The sequence below is a fragment of the Fundulus heteroclitus genome, chromosome 22, assembly GCF_011125445.2.
Source record: "Fundulus heteroclitus isolate FHET01 chromosome 22, MU-UCD_Fhet_4.1, whole genome shotgun sequence".
In the NCBI taxonomy this organism is placed as follows: Eukaryota; Metazoa; Chordata; class Actinopteri; order Cyprinodontiformes; family Fundulidae; genus Fundulus; species Fundulus heteroclitus.
In genome coordinates this window covers 39,312,451-39,325,689 of record NC_046382.1, presented here as the reverse complement: position 1 = coordinate 39,325,689, position 13,239 = coordinate 39,312,451, and the positions used below count along the sequence as shown (strand labels likewise).

General features: G+C 37.6%; 1 protein-coding gene across 1 annotated transcript in view; it reads right to left on the bottom strand.

Annotated features, from left to right (window-relative positions):
* LOC105933360 (pro-neuregulin-3, membrane-bound isoform) overlaps positions 1 to 13,239 on the bottom strand; it is a 258,376-nt gene that overhangs the window by 69,138 nt on the left and 175,999 nt on the right. Inside the window, exon 5 of the mRNA XM_036126084.1 lies at positions 6,146 to 6,169. Coding sequence (XP_035981977.1) covers positions 6,146 to 6,169 — 24 coding nt within the window. The remainder of the gene's footprint in view (positions 1 to 6,145; positions 6,170 to 13,239) is intronic.

The following is a 13,239-nucleotide window of genomic DNA, read 5'->3' as shown; positions in this document are numbered from 1 at the left end:
TCACTGAACTCTGATGGAAAGGAAATATTGATGGATGCCTGCATGGCTGCCTGATGAGGGACGGTGAATTTTTCTCCCTCTTGCCCTGATACATTAAAGATTTATAAAGAGGAAAGGCAGGATCTGAGAAGTCTTAAATATATTCCAAGTTTTATTAAATGCTGGCTGGGTGATGTCCCGGGTGGAGAAATCTTAACCTTTTATATGCTTCTTTTCTAATTTTAGCCTCAGAAGCTAAAGATTGGAGAAAGCAGATTCACTGCTTAAAAATCATAGCTATAAATATGAGCTATCTTTATACATACACTGGGTTAGACGTTTAGAAAATAACTCTCTTGTGTACATTTGCTGCAATCATAGGCATGTGATGCAAGTCTCATTGCAATTCTGACAAAGAAACATCTTCACTGTTTTAGATAAACAGGATGCAAACTAAGTCAGATGCCCTAAAACTCCTCGTTTTACCTGTCAATTAGAAATGAGCCACAAATAAGGAACATATAGGTGTCGCACAGCTAAATTCACAAATTAACTAATTACAACCTTACTTTTTATTGGAAATTCAAGGATAAAAAAGGTGGCATAAGTAATTTTTAACAAACAAACTCCCAGAGGACTGTAAAGGTGCTCAAACCCTGAGTTCCTTTAAATCAAGGTTAAAAACCTATTTGTTTAAATATATCTGTAAATGTTAATGTTAAAGTCTGTAGTCCAGCTTGTCTTATATCTTGGTCAGCTACCTTTTCCACTGCAATGTGCTTTCTTCTGTAATGTTTTCCCTTTGTTTCTGTAATGTTTTCTTTTTTTTTTAGTTCATGTACAGCACTTTGAATCATCTTGTTACTGAAAAGCACTTTATAAATAAACTTGCCTTGCCTATTCTTTTATCAGGGTTGAGTGGTTACACAACAAATAACATTAATTAATTGAAAAATGTAATTCACAGGTTTGTATTAATTGTGGAATTTCTCTAATTCACTCAGACTCAAAATTACACATACAAGCTAAACTTTATGCCTACACCCCCATCAATATTCAGTTAAATGTCCCTTAACAAGTTGCTGAGAAAACGTACAGCCAGCAACAAGGTTCTGGCTTCTTGCTGCATATTTTGAACAGTTCTTATCACACAACACAATTTATGTAAAAACGTTGTTCTCCTGGTAAAGATCTAGGGCCAAATTCCAAAAGATTCTCTCAGGGGGCCTATAGCCTAAAAATTCCTGCCCAGGAGTTTTAGCCTCAGAGAGATTCAGATAACTGCTGAGAGTAAGGAGTTGACAGAAATGTTTATCTTAGTGAGGAGGTGTGGTTGACCCTGTTGCTAGGTGTGACCATAGACATCATATACGTAGACGCGTCATTGGGCGGGTTCTGCCTATGCTGCGATGCGTCAGAGCGTCCGCCATGTTAAATGTGGCAAATCTGCTGTTACTAGTATCAGAGGGACTTTAATCTCAGAATATACTTTGTATTCGTATTATTTTTATTTTTGTAATTTTACAAGTTCATTTTCGTATCCCTTTGGCTTCATTCTCCTGAATTTAATCTCGTAAAGAATAAGAATTGTGAAAACTGTGACTATTCTGGAAATGTTCCCTCTTAATTCTCATAATATGACGTTTTTCTCATAACATTAACACTTTTCATATATATATATATATATATATATATATATATATATATATATATATATATATATATGATATATGTGTGTGTGTGTGTGTATATAATATGTATATAATATGTATATGTATATAATATGTGTGTATATAATATATGTGTGTATATAATATGTATATGTATATAATATGTATATAATCACACAGCTATTTATTTGGCTTATTTATAATACTTCAAAATCTATATATGCACATCTATGTCTAAATACAATAGTCTGTACTGCATGCAAGCTAAAAACCTTAAAAAAGAATGGTCTTGCACAGCTTTTTTCTAGTGTTGCCTCTGTGCAGCTTTAGTGTGTCTAGTTTTGCAACATGGTGCAGCCTTAGTTTATGGAAGGCAGATACAAGTAGTGAAATCAGCCTGAATACATTTCCATGCAGCACAGGAATGAGGCATCTTCTCTGATCCACGTTCACAATAACAGAACTCAACTGCCACATACAATATGGCGGTGACGGTGACGTGCGAACATGTGCCCAACGACGCGTCTACGTATATGATGTCTATGGGTGTGACGCTGTCTGCTAAGAGCTGTGATTGGTTGATGCAAGAAACAAAACAAACAAACACAAATGCGTTTTTAGTAATCAGAGGAGAAAAATTAACCTGGATAAAGGAATGTGCGACATGATGATGAAGCAAAATTACATAATTGTTACACAATTATTTCACACCCTCAACATTTTTTTATTTGCTTGTTAAGTTTGCTCGCCGTACTGGTAATTTTACTACTTCATCTATTTGACATTAACCTGCACTCACCTGTCAGCATTTTACTCTGATTGCTAGAGCCCTGTTTGAGAAAGAATGGCCGATCTACCCTGAGTAGAAAGCTGCTACTCTGAGTAGTTCTACCTCACTCTGTCATACTCAGCGTTTTCAGTTTCAGAACAGGTGATATAAACCAGGTAACTAAACTCAGCGTCCTATCAACCCTTAAGCACGAACATGAAACGGCAGGAAACAAGAAGCCTCATCTTTTGGCCAGAATTTGGCTTCACCCATCCTTCTAAAAATGAGTTGACACTGATTTTCTTGTAGGTTTATAATTTGTACCAACCTAAATTTATATTAATCATATAGGCTATATTTATATTTTAATTTGAAGTAAAGGTGTCGTTGCCCCAATGCTGTTGGGTGGGGGGTAGATGACAGGAAACTAAAATATATGAATGGAAATTTCAAGGTGGAAGTCTTAAAATTTAATACAGAATTGCTTTTATTCTGTGTAATTCTTTTATTAATCTTGTGGGTGTCTGACAATGAAACACCTTTAAATTCGACTATAACTGACAGTAACATTCCTGACAACACAGCACACAGTTTTCTCTGAAAGAGTTTCTGCTTACCCACGTTATTGAAAAGCTATTATTGGCATAAAAACGAAGAGCAGCACAAATACATTTTTCAGAACTGAGAGCGTCCCCTAGTTGTGTTTGAGGAGCGATGTGTGGCTGAGAATATTGAGAAAAACGGTAACACTTTAAAATATATTTATCCAGAAATGATAAGACATTTAATCATGGTCTGATCAGCCTCCCCTGACAGAGATTTCTATGGAGTATTTGCTCTCTAGCATACAGGCTCCTCCAGAAAAGGACATGTCTCTTCTGACACTTCCTTGAGCAGATCTCAGTTTAGAAGCAGGAAAAACTCAGTTTGCCCAAACAATTGCTCGGTAGCACGGTTGTTTCATGGAGTAATTTGTTGTCATAATTTGACTCAGGGTAACAGCCTCTGAGCTTTCTGAAACAGAAAAGCCAGGGTATGCAGGAATTTACCCCAGAAATTACTCTGAATATCCACTAACCCAGCTTCCTGAAACGGGGCCTCGCTTGTATAAACATGTTGGACTGACACAAAATGCAACTTTTTCCAATTCTTCTTCTAAAAAAATTACTATTGAAAGAATTTTACAGTCTGTAAATAATATAAGATAATCATCTGTACTATATATTTATTCTATATATTTTATTATCCTAAATACAACCACAATTCTAGATTCATGCCTTAAACCATTCCCAACGGTCCAACAATGCTACCATGCTTTATTCATTTCAAGTTATCTTGTGCGTTTGTCTGGTGGCAGCACTGACTTGTCAGTGCTTCAGCCTTCTAGCTTTTGAGTTTGAGGTAAAATCTAAAAGTTAGAGCGAGTCGTTCATCTTCATTATTCCATTTGCCTTTGTGCAAAGACCCAGTACGGCTGGCAGCAAAACCGACCCTCAGCATGATGCTGCCACCACCCTGCTTGGCAGATGGTGCTCTATTCTTTGGTTTGAAACTTCACCTTGTCTTCCCCTTATCATTGTGGCCAGAACCCCAGCCGTTGACTCTTCTCACCATAAAACCTTTCTCCAGAAGGCATTTGGTTTGTTCATGGAGGTAGTTGAAGCTTTTAGTCTAGCTTGAAGGTCTCAATTCTTTGATGTATTGCTTCACTGAGGACAGGAGCTCTGGTGCTCCAGCATCTTCCGATTCATGATCAGCTTGTCTTTGTGGATCTTGGATTATTCCTGAAGGTAATAACCTATTTGCTTTCATCAGAGGGTGATAGCTTGTGTCAGATGGCTGAAACAAAGCTGTTTTTTCCCCAAAGGACAATGATAACAAACACACGTCAAAACTCTCACTGTATACTTTGGAAATGGCTGAGAGTCGCAAGAAGCAAAGTGTCTTACAAGTTTATGAGTAGAAGAGGAGGGCCTCAGTAGAAAGAAAAAAGGGCGGGTTATATTTGGGAGATTTCTCAAATCCAGATCCCAGATCCCCCTGAGGAGCAGATGAGTAGGTAAGATGGCCTTGCACATGCGCAGTTATTCAAAAAGGAGTTGGGCGTTTATCTATATTTCACACATTGTCCAATCTACCTTTAATGTGGGTATTTGAGCCTGTATGTAGAAATTTAAACTTGTCTGGATTAGAGAAAATGTGAGTTAAAAATTGTCTATATTCTTATATAAACTTTAAAACTACTCTAAACCTAAATAATAGCTTCTCAGGGTGCATCTCAACACTGTGTCGCCTCAGCTTAAATGAAACACGGAGGGTCATTATAACAGAAAATAAAAGATGTGTATTCAGAATTTCCCGTTGTATGTTTGCTGTTTCTTTTTGAAAGTATGGGACTCGATCTTACAAAGGTCTATTGGAGAGCAGTTGCAGTTTAGTTAAATATTTATTTTCTTTCTCAGGAGACACAGTTGACTAAGCCACAGACATTGAGATGTTAAAGTCGGGTGTGGGAGGTGCTTATCTTCCCATGCACTGTTAAACACAATGCTGGGGAGGACGTTGGCAGGGCTGGAAACACGGGCGAGGTGAAGAAAATGTGGCAGCCTGAACAACGTTGCAAAGGAATAAAACCCTGCAGTGAATATAAATGGAAAGAAGAACCTGCAAGATAGCTCTACTCTAAAGATCACCTGTCACTGCCAAGTTTGCAGATTCTCAGCCGGCTTCAGTTCTTATGATAACAAATTGAGCAGAGAAAGAAGGTTTAAAAAAAAAAAAAAACTGCTCCGCTTGCTCTTTCAGAACATGAAGAATGCAGTCAAGAAGTGGGAGGTCATTTGTCTGGATTCAATGATGCTTTCGTGATCAGAGCTTCTGGAAGCGGTCCTAATAATTCCAACTGAGAGCGGAGCAAGTTGCAGCTAACAATAAGCTTCCACGCCGTTGACTAGCGCTACTGGGCTCCAATACCCGACACAGAGCGTGCAGGCAGAGCCAGGAACATGAGAGAGGAGCTTGGCAACGACACTGCGAATGTGCTGGCCTCCACCCATCTCAGCCCACGGGCATGTGCCTGGGAGAGACACATGAACATCTACTCTGCAAAGACTGGGGAGTGGGGGGGGGGGGATCTCTACCTAAACAACATTTGTACCAAACTCTGGGTTTTAGATACACACTTTGAACTTTTGCCACCAATGTGCACACAAGTACTAATGAGGAATTCATTTGCTAACTGTGGCAACGTCACCAAAAGAGAAAGAAACCGCCATGCTGCACCCTCTCTGTTCGCTCCGTTTCCAAGGAGACCGCAGCACATTGGTATTCTGAGGGGACACTTCATAAGCAGTTGTGAGTGAAAGAAATGTGAGATAGTGCAGGAGGGAGAAAGACGGCAGAGAGATAGAAACGGTAATAGATACATGAATGCATTTGTGTTAAGAGAAGAGTGGGACACAGACAGTGGACAGTTATACAAAGAGATAAGATGCAGGTTTGTTCACGTCGAAACGTAAGAACCCGTTTATAGCTTCTCGGCTTCTGAGTCAAACGAGATAATAATGCAGCGTGTGATCAGACTCATGTGAGTGTGGCCTTTTGATGGGTGTTGATCCGTGTTCTGCATGTAAGCAATCACGCAGTGTCATGTTGATCCAACATGAGACCCCTACGATGTTTACAAGCGTGAGTCATGCGTATGAGACGACAAGAAAAGCTTCCTTACCCATAAACTCGATGCCCAATTGGTCTGTTGTTCCAGGCGGCAGGAAGGAGAGAAGAAGGGAGAAAAACAGACGTTAGTCAGGGCAGAACCCTTATGTCCAAATACAAAGCTAGTCGCAGTGCGAGCATGTACATTCGTCACATGGAAGAAGCTAAATGTCGGTTATTTTACAAAATATGACATGTGCAAGCACAATCTAAAGCCTAGTCCGCATGTTGCCAGATATCTGGGGAATAATGTACATTTTTATTTGCTTCAGCGCTCCATCAACATGAAAGCTCGGTTTTATTTATGAAAACTCTGACCAAAGTGAAGCTTTCAGAACATCCTGTATTCATGTTTGCGTGTGTACATGTTAAAACAAAGTCTTAGGGTCCGATGCATCACCGTCTGCAGCAAATAATTCAGTGCTGACATCACATGTGTAACCATATTAACTTGATGTTACGATTGGCATTGTAAGTTTTTATGTAAATCTAAGTGTGCAGGTTCCAGTTGCTGATTGGTTCCAGGACGGTGACGACGTGACATCCCATTGGTGCCTTCCTGGAAGTGACAACAATAAAAGACTGCTGATGTGGACTTCCTGGGTCCGTCCTCCACTCTTCCCAACCAGCCACACCTTTAGCACTCTGTTCTGGAGCTTGTAGGAGTGAGCTGCCGTTTCTGTTACTTAAGTTTTCTCCTGTTTTCTTAGTTAGGGAAGTAAGGTGACTGTTATTTGTTTACTTATGTTGCAGTAGGTAAGTTGGTTTATTTCTTTTTTTAGACAGTTGCCTTTTGTTTGTTATTTTCGGCACATAGCTCTCTCTGAAGTTGTTTGCTCCATTTGTGTTACTTTAAAACTATTTTCCTTTTTGTAAATAAATTACTTTCTAACCATATACAACTTTGTATTTGTGAGCTGCTTGGGATGGGAAGAGGATGGATCAACTCTTTAATATGTTATGGTCTGGCCAACCCTAGACAGGTCGTAACACTTGACCATGCAGTGGAGGAACAATGAATGCCATCAGAGACGATTTTTACGTTGGTTCAGACTCCCAATACTGCTGTAATACACCGAGGTGCAAAGGAGGAAGAGCAGGTGGAGGTCAGCTTTCAACACCAACTCTACCTCCCAATATGGAGGCAGGGTGCTGATCAACGTTGACATCAACCACCTATCCCTAACAGGAAGTCGTAGTTGTTTTGAAGGGTTCTGATTGGATAATAGGTTATAGCTTTTTGCATTTGCCGTGATTAAAACTGTGCTCACTGGCGTATTTGTGCAGGTTTGTGTAAATAAGAACTTTTCTGAAAATGATCCTGTTTGTACGATATTATTCTTAAAACCAATGTGGGGCAGATATTACTTTTTATAAAGACGCAGCTACGTGTGTACAAGGCTAATAGCTCCCTTTTACATCCCATCTTCACCTTCATGTTAACCTTTCAGTGTCAGCACCAGGCTATGGAAACTACAATTAAAATGAGCAACAAAAAACCGAATCTGTTAAAAACATTTGCATAGTTAATATTGCTTGACCATTGCTGGTCTAGTCAGATTAATTCATCTCAAACAAATGAATGATAATTGATATACTGATATCACTAATTTTTCCTACCTCAGAGGCCAAAGATCAGTCACAGTGGTGGCTACACTAGCTGGACTGTTTCTGTATATTTGTCTCCTTCAAAGTGAGTAATTATGCAAATAAAATTAAACCTCAAATGTGTTTTTTTTCACTCAAGAATATTAATTATTTTTTAACTATATACAGTGGGAGAGTCCCACATTTTGAAAACCTCAAAGATGCAGTTTGTAACTTTTGCATGAATGTGTTTTCTACGTATTTATTAAAACTAATTCCTGACAGTAAAACATGAGACGCTGAGGCGCTGCTGCCATCTGCAAAAATACACCACTCCCGGTCAGAAAGAACCAATCAGAGCAAGAAGAAATGTCTGGTTCTGATTGGTTAACAGGGTCCATCACTCTTTTCTCACACACCCTCCCCCACACAACGCTACCATCATTCAAGTTCAAGGCTGCCTTGCATTGCTGTAGGTTAGGATTCCAACCTGTACTCCTTATTCTCAGAACCATTTGTCCACATGAACATTTGAGTTTAACATTCATTAACTGTCATCGTTTAATAATTTAACATTCCATTTATTCTCCATAAAAAGTGGTAAAGGCTACTTCAAGCTATTTTGAAAATCGATCAGATGTAATATGTACTGCATTAGAAACAAATTAGTATTGCTGCTCATAATAAAATGTATAACACAGAAATATAATACAAGGAGATTTAAATCTGTTAATTTGGAATATCTGAATACATAAAAAATTCTGAGAGACTTGATATCAGAAAATCTTGCAATGATGATAATAATGGTAAATAGTGCTATGACTATATCAGGTGCAATATATGCTCATTATCTTCTTTCCTCTCTTTCTCCTCTATGCTTCCATCAGTCTGTGACCTGTAACATTTTAAGCAATGTCATTTATGTCCCGTGTGGGCATCTGCTGCTGTAAGACTCTGTTCAACCAGCTAAATATTACATTAGCATGTAAAATGCAAGTTCATAACACTTGGGATATATTAGCTGAAAATAATTAGACTCCGCAATGTAATTTGCATTATGAATATTGTGCACACTAATATTTTTGGATGGCAATATATTCGGGACAAATTATGCAGGCATATTCTGAAAAGATCCAAAGCCATTTAGTGAAGTGTTCCTTGGTCAAGAGTCAAGCCTTCAGGGGACAAGCTGGAGTCGAGTCAGAAGTCTTTTTTCTTTGTGGCTTTTATGTGTGTGAGTCGAGATGGACGCCTAAAGTCAAGTCACTGTCTCTGTAATCTATAGCATTATTTATATGTAGTTATTATGATTTTAATAAAACCTTAACAAAAGTAAGCAAAAAAAAAAAAAACAGCCACTAAATGTTGAACACTTCAGTTTGCTTGTCATTACTTCATGTGTTTTACAAAAAAAAAAAAAAAAAAAAAGACAGATTCCTTGTTGTTGACGTGCAAGCTGACTAGCAGGGCACGTCAACAAGTAAGGGGGGGGGGGGGCGCTGCATTCCCCTGGGTCCCTTGTATGCAGATAAAACTCTAGTAACTCCAGCACTTGGCCTTCATATAAAAATATGAAAATACTGAAAATTGTGATGTCAAAAACTTTGGTATACATTGATACTGGTGAATGGCGCATACCTAATAACAAAACCACACTCAGAGTTAATATGCCTTTACACACATGAAGTTAACGTTGACATGGTAACCAAGTATACCATGGTTTTATGAGCTGCGGTTTTAAACCCACTCTATTTTCTTTCATACTGTTCACATTGTTTAAAAGAGGCCATGAACACAAAATAATTTTTCTGAGGCTTTGAGGGTATAATATGATGTGTTGTTCACTGATGAGGCCGTGTGAACGTCAAAAGTGAGTATACCAAAGTATCTGCTCAGGGGCGGTCAGCTATGTTGCTTTACTGAAAAAATGGTCAGATCAGGAAACAGTTTGTCTTTTTATATAATTCATATTCTCCAATCAGAGCACATCATCAAGGGAACAGCCTCTCAGGTGCTCCTGCTAGCCATCCCTTCTCTATTTCTATGGACTACTGCCACTCTCTTTTCTTCTGCTGTTTACAGGGTAGAAATTTCACTATGTGGAAAGTCATGGCATGGAAGCATAAGTAACACTCCTTGGCGTTATAAAAGTTAAGCTTTTCTTAAAGTACAGTTTGCAGGTTGCAGGTGTATTAAACAGCACACTGCATTAGCTAACCAATACAATAGCCTGGTAATTAACCAGCTAATATTATCTTGTTAGACTCTCAGAGATACTCTATGCAGGGTAGAACAATAAAGATAGTATTCTCCAGAAAAAAAAACATCTACTGAATACTCAAGGTGTTTGTTCTTTACTTTAAGTTGGTGGTCATCCACCCCTGTGGTCATTCATCCACTACTTTGTATCTTTTAAAAACATTAAAGGGGACATACTATGCAAAATCCACTTTCTTAGCCCTTAAATCTTGTTGTGTACTTGAAGGCTCTATGAGTACAGAAAAATTCAATTTACTCCGTACAGGTGTTGTGTAGATACCTTTATATTCTGTTGGGACTATTGATTTTTTTAAACAATAATGTCACAGTATTTGCTGCGGAACTGCTAAACAAGGTCATGGACTTCCAGCTTACCAATTTCCCAAATCTGCCTTTTTTATTTAATTAAATTTTTTTGCCGCAATTTTGTAGTCCAAGGTGAAGGATGCTGAAGCTACAAGTGGATAAGTGAAAGTATTTGGTTGTTAGGTGTGTAAACACACACAATTCATTACACTTTCCCGCAGCATTTTACAAAAATGGCTGCGTGGAGTTGACTGGAGGGGGGGGGGGGGTGAAGTGTCTCCTTTGCATTTTAAGAGACGGCACTAAACAAGTTTCTCTCAGGTGCCCCTCAGAGCAGGGGTAAAAGAGCTGAGGGGCAAAAATAAAAAGGAATACAAAATAGCAAAGCATTGCAGTTCCACTTTATATAGAAAGCATCTGAATGACTTGAATATGATTTAAATTTAAATTTAAAGAAAGACATTAAAAAGCATGGCATACTATGTCAACACTAATTTAAATTTAAATTAAATTTAATTCTCATGGATATTATAGAAACTATATTAAATTTTATTTAGAATAATGATGAACATCATGATCAATACATTATTGTACTTTAACAACAGTTAGACAGTTTTTTTTAAATGTTTTATGTCAAAACAGTGACACGGTGAAGCCATTGTGTTTTTAGTGATCAAATTGTGAGAATATTAAACCAGCCCATGATTTCATATAATCTTGTGTCAGACATAAGTATTGCAGTGTGCAGAGACATAATAGAAGAGTGGGATATTCTCCCAGTTAAATATGAATAGCCAAGGTAGCAGATCAAATTATAGTGCAAATATATTTTAAAGGAAGTTTCAGCTGAGATGAATCTGCCTGGCCGTTGTTACAATCAGTGTCATTGTTAAGTTCAAAATATATGGAGACTGGGTTTTTTTTTTTTTTCAGGTCATAAAACCTTGGCGGACAATTTCAGCTAAAGGTAAAACCCCTTTGTGACCTTTTTATGGAAATTTCCACACAATCAACTGTCATAAGAACTGTGGCTGCAACCTTGGTATTTGTTTTCAGAGTCAGGTGTGCATTAAAAATTAAAAAAAATGAGTGCATGTCTAGACTTACTGTTGTGTTTTTGTCTCGAAAATTTCCTACAATGGTTATGTAGAACATTTTATATACTCGTAACAGTAACATGTTCTTAGGTAGTGTTAAACATTTATGCTTCTTATATTTCTTGCATTTATTTTCTAAAGTGGAGGTATATTCCTGGGATGGTCTTAAACAGGTCATATTCAACCAACGTAGGATTTGTGTAAGTAGAACTTAAAGCACAAACTCAATGCTTAAAAATGTTACGTTCCTTGGAAAAACAACGTTGTTTTTATTTATTTATGAATTTTCAACATTTTTCATTGATGGGTACATTTAACGTGTACATACATGTACAGTTCTCAATAGTGTTTGGGGTTAATTCACATTCCAACAAAAAAAAAAAAACCCCAGAACAAACAGGAAATGACGATTAGTTGTACATTTGTCAATTTACTCATGGTCTCAAAATAAAACTGGGCCTTTTAAAATGTGTATATTCAACCCACTTCTCCCAGCATGACATAAACCACCCCTGTCTGTTGTTTATAAATGCTGTCATCTCTTCCATTTTGTAAATATCCAGTGCTGTCTCCCTCCATGTTGTCAAATTTGGTACCTCCTGTGATAACCATTTCTTAGTTGTACACTTCTTACTGGCCACTAACAAAATACTAATAACAGCAATTAATGTTTCATTAATGAAGTCCCACATTATATGAAAGTGATTCGCTTGTTAATTTCCACTTTTTCTCCAACAGACCTTTGACATGGAGTAATAAAATATCTGATTAGGGTTTTCCATCCAAACTTTCTCCATCTCTGTGAAGAAGTACATTTCCATTGATGTTTCCATATCAAAGTCCATTCCTCCTCAGTTACGTTTGTTCCTGCTTATTTCTCCCATTTTACCTTAACAGTCCCAGTTGAGTATGGCATGTGCTTTTACAACGACTTATACAGAAATGAACAACTTTAATAAATCCAGATTAACATCAGACACCAGATCTCCCTTTGTGTCACTATAATGGCGTATTTGCAGCTATCTGTAAAAATCTTGTTTTTCAGAATTATATCAGTTTCAGTATTTCAAAACAAATTAATTTACCATCCTTCATCAAGTTGTTAGTCGTTGGTAGTCCTTTGGACGTCCAAATTTGAAATCCTGGCTCTAATCGGTTTGGTATAAGTCAGAATCATTTGCATACCATTTCAACACTGCAATATCTTTCTCTCACCACATTTATCCATACTAAGAGAGTACATTTCCCCCAAGGACTATCAACACTGTCTATATATTTTCCTGACAGTAAAATATGAGACAGATAATCTGTGAAAAAATATTAGTATTAAAAAATATAAAGTATTTCTCCTCAATACCTTTCCACTGGGCATTATACGATACATCGCACCAATTTATTACCGTCTTCATTAGTTCTGTAGAGATGGCAGGCACCAACAAGGCCTTTATAGTTTGAATAACTGTTTCATGTAGCCCACATTTTTACAACACTCTATAGAGAAAAACCCCAATTAACTGAGTCAAATGTTTTCTCTGTATCGGCACTCACAAGCATAGTTTCAGTTTTATTTGTTTGAATTTTATCCACTCTATGAAGAGTTTTGTGCATACTGTTTTGCATCTGTAAGTTTCTTATGAATCCAGTTTGGTCGTTATGTATCAAGAAGGGTAAACATTCTTCCATTCATCTGGCCATTGTAGAAGTGAGTAATTTGTAATCTATATTGGCCTGTATGATTCACACTCGGTTTCATCTTTACCTTTGGGTACGGTAGTAATAATAGCTTCTGTCCAACACCTGGGTGTTTTGTGCCTTTTGTACAACCCAATTTAATGTAGGAAGTATTGTGGGGATCAAC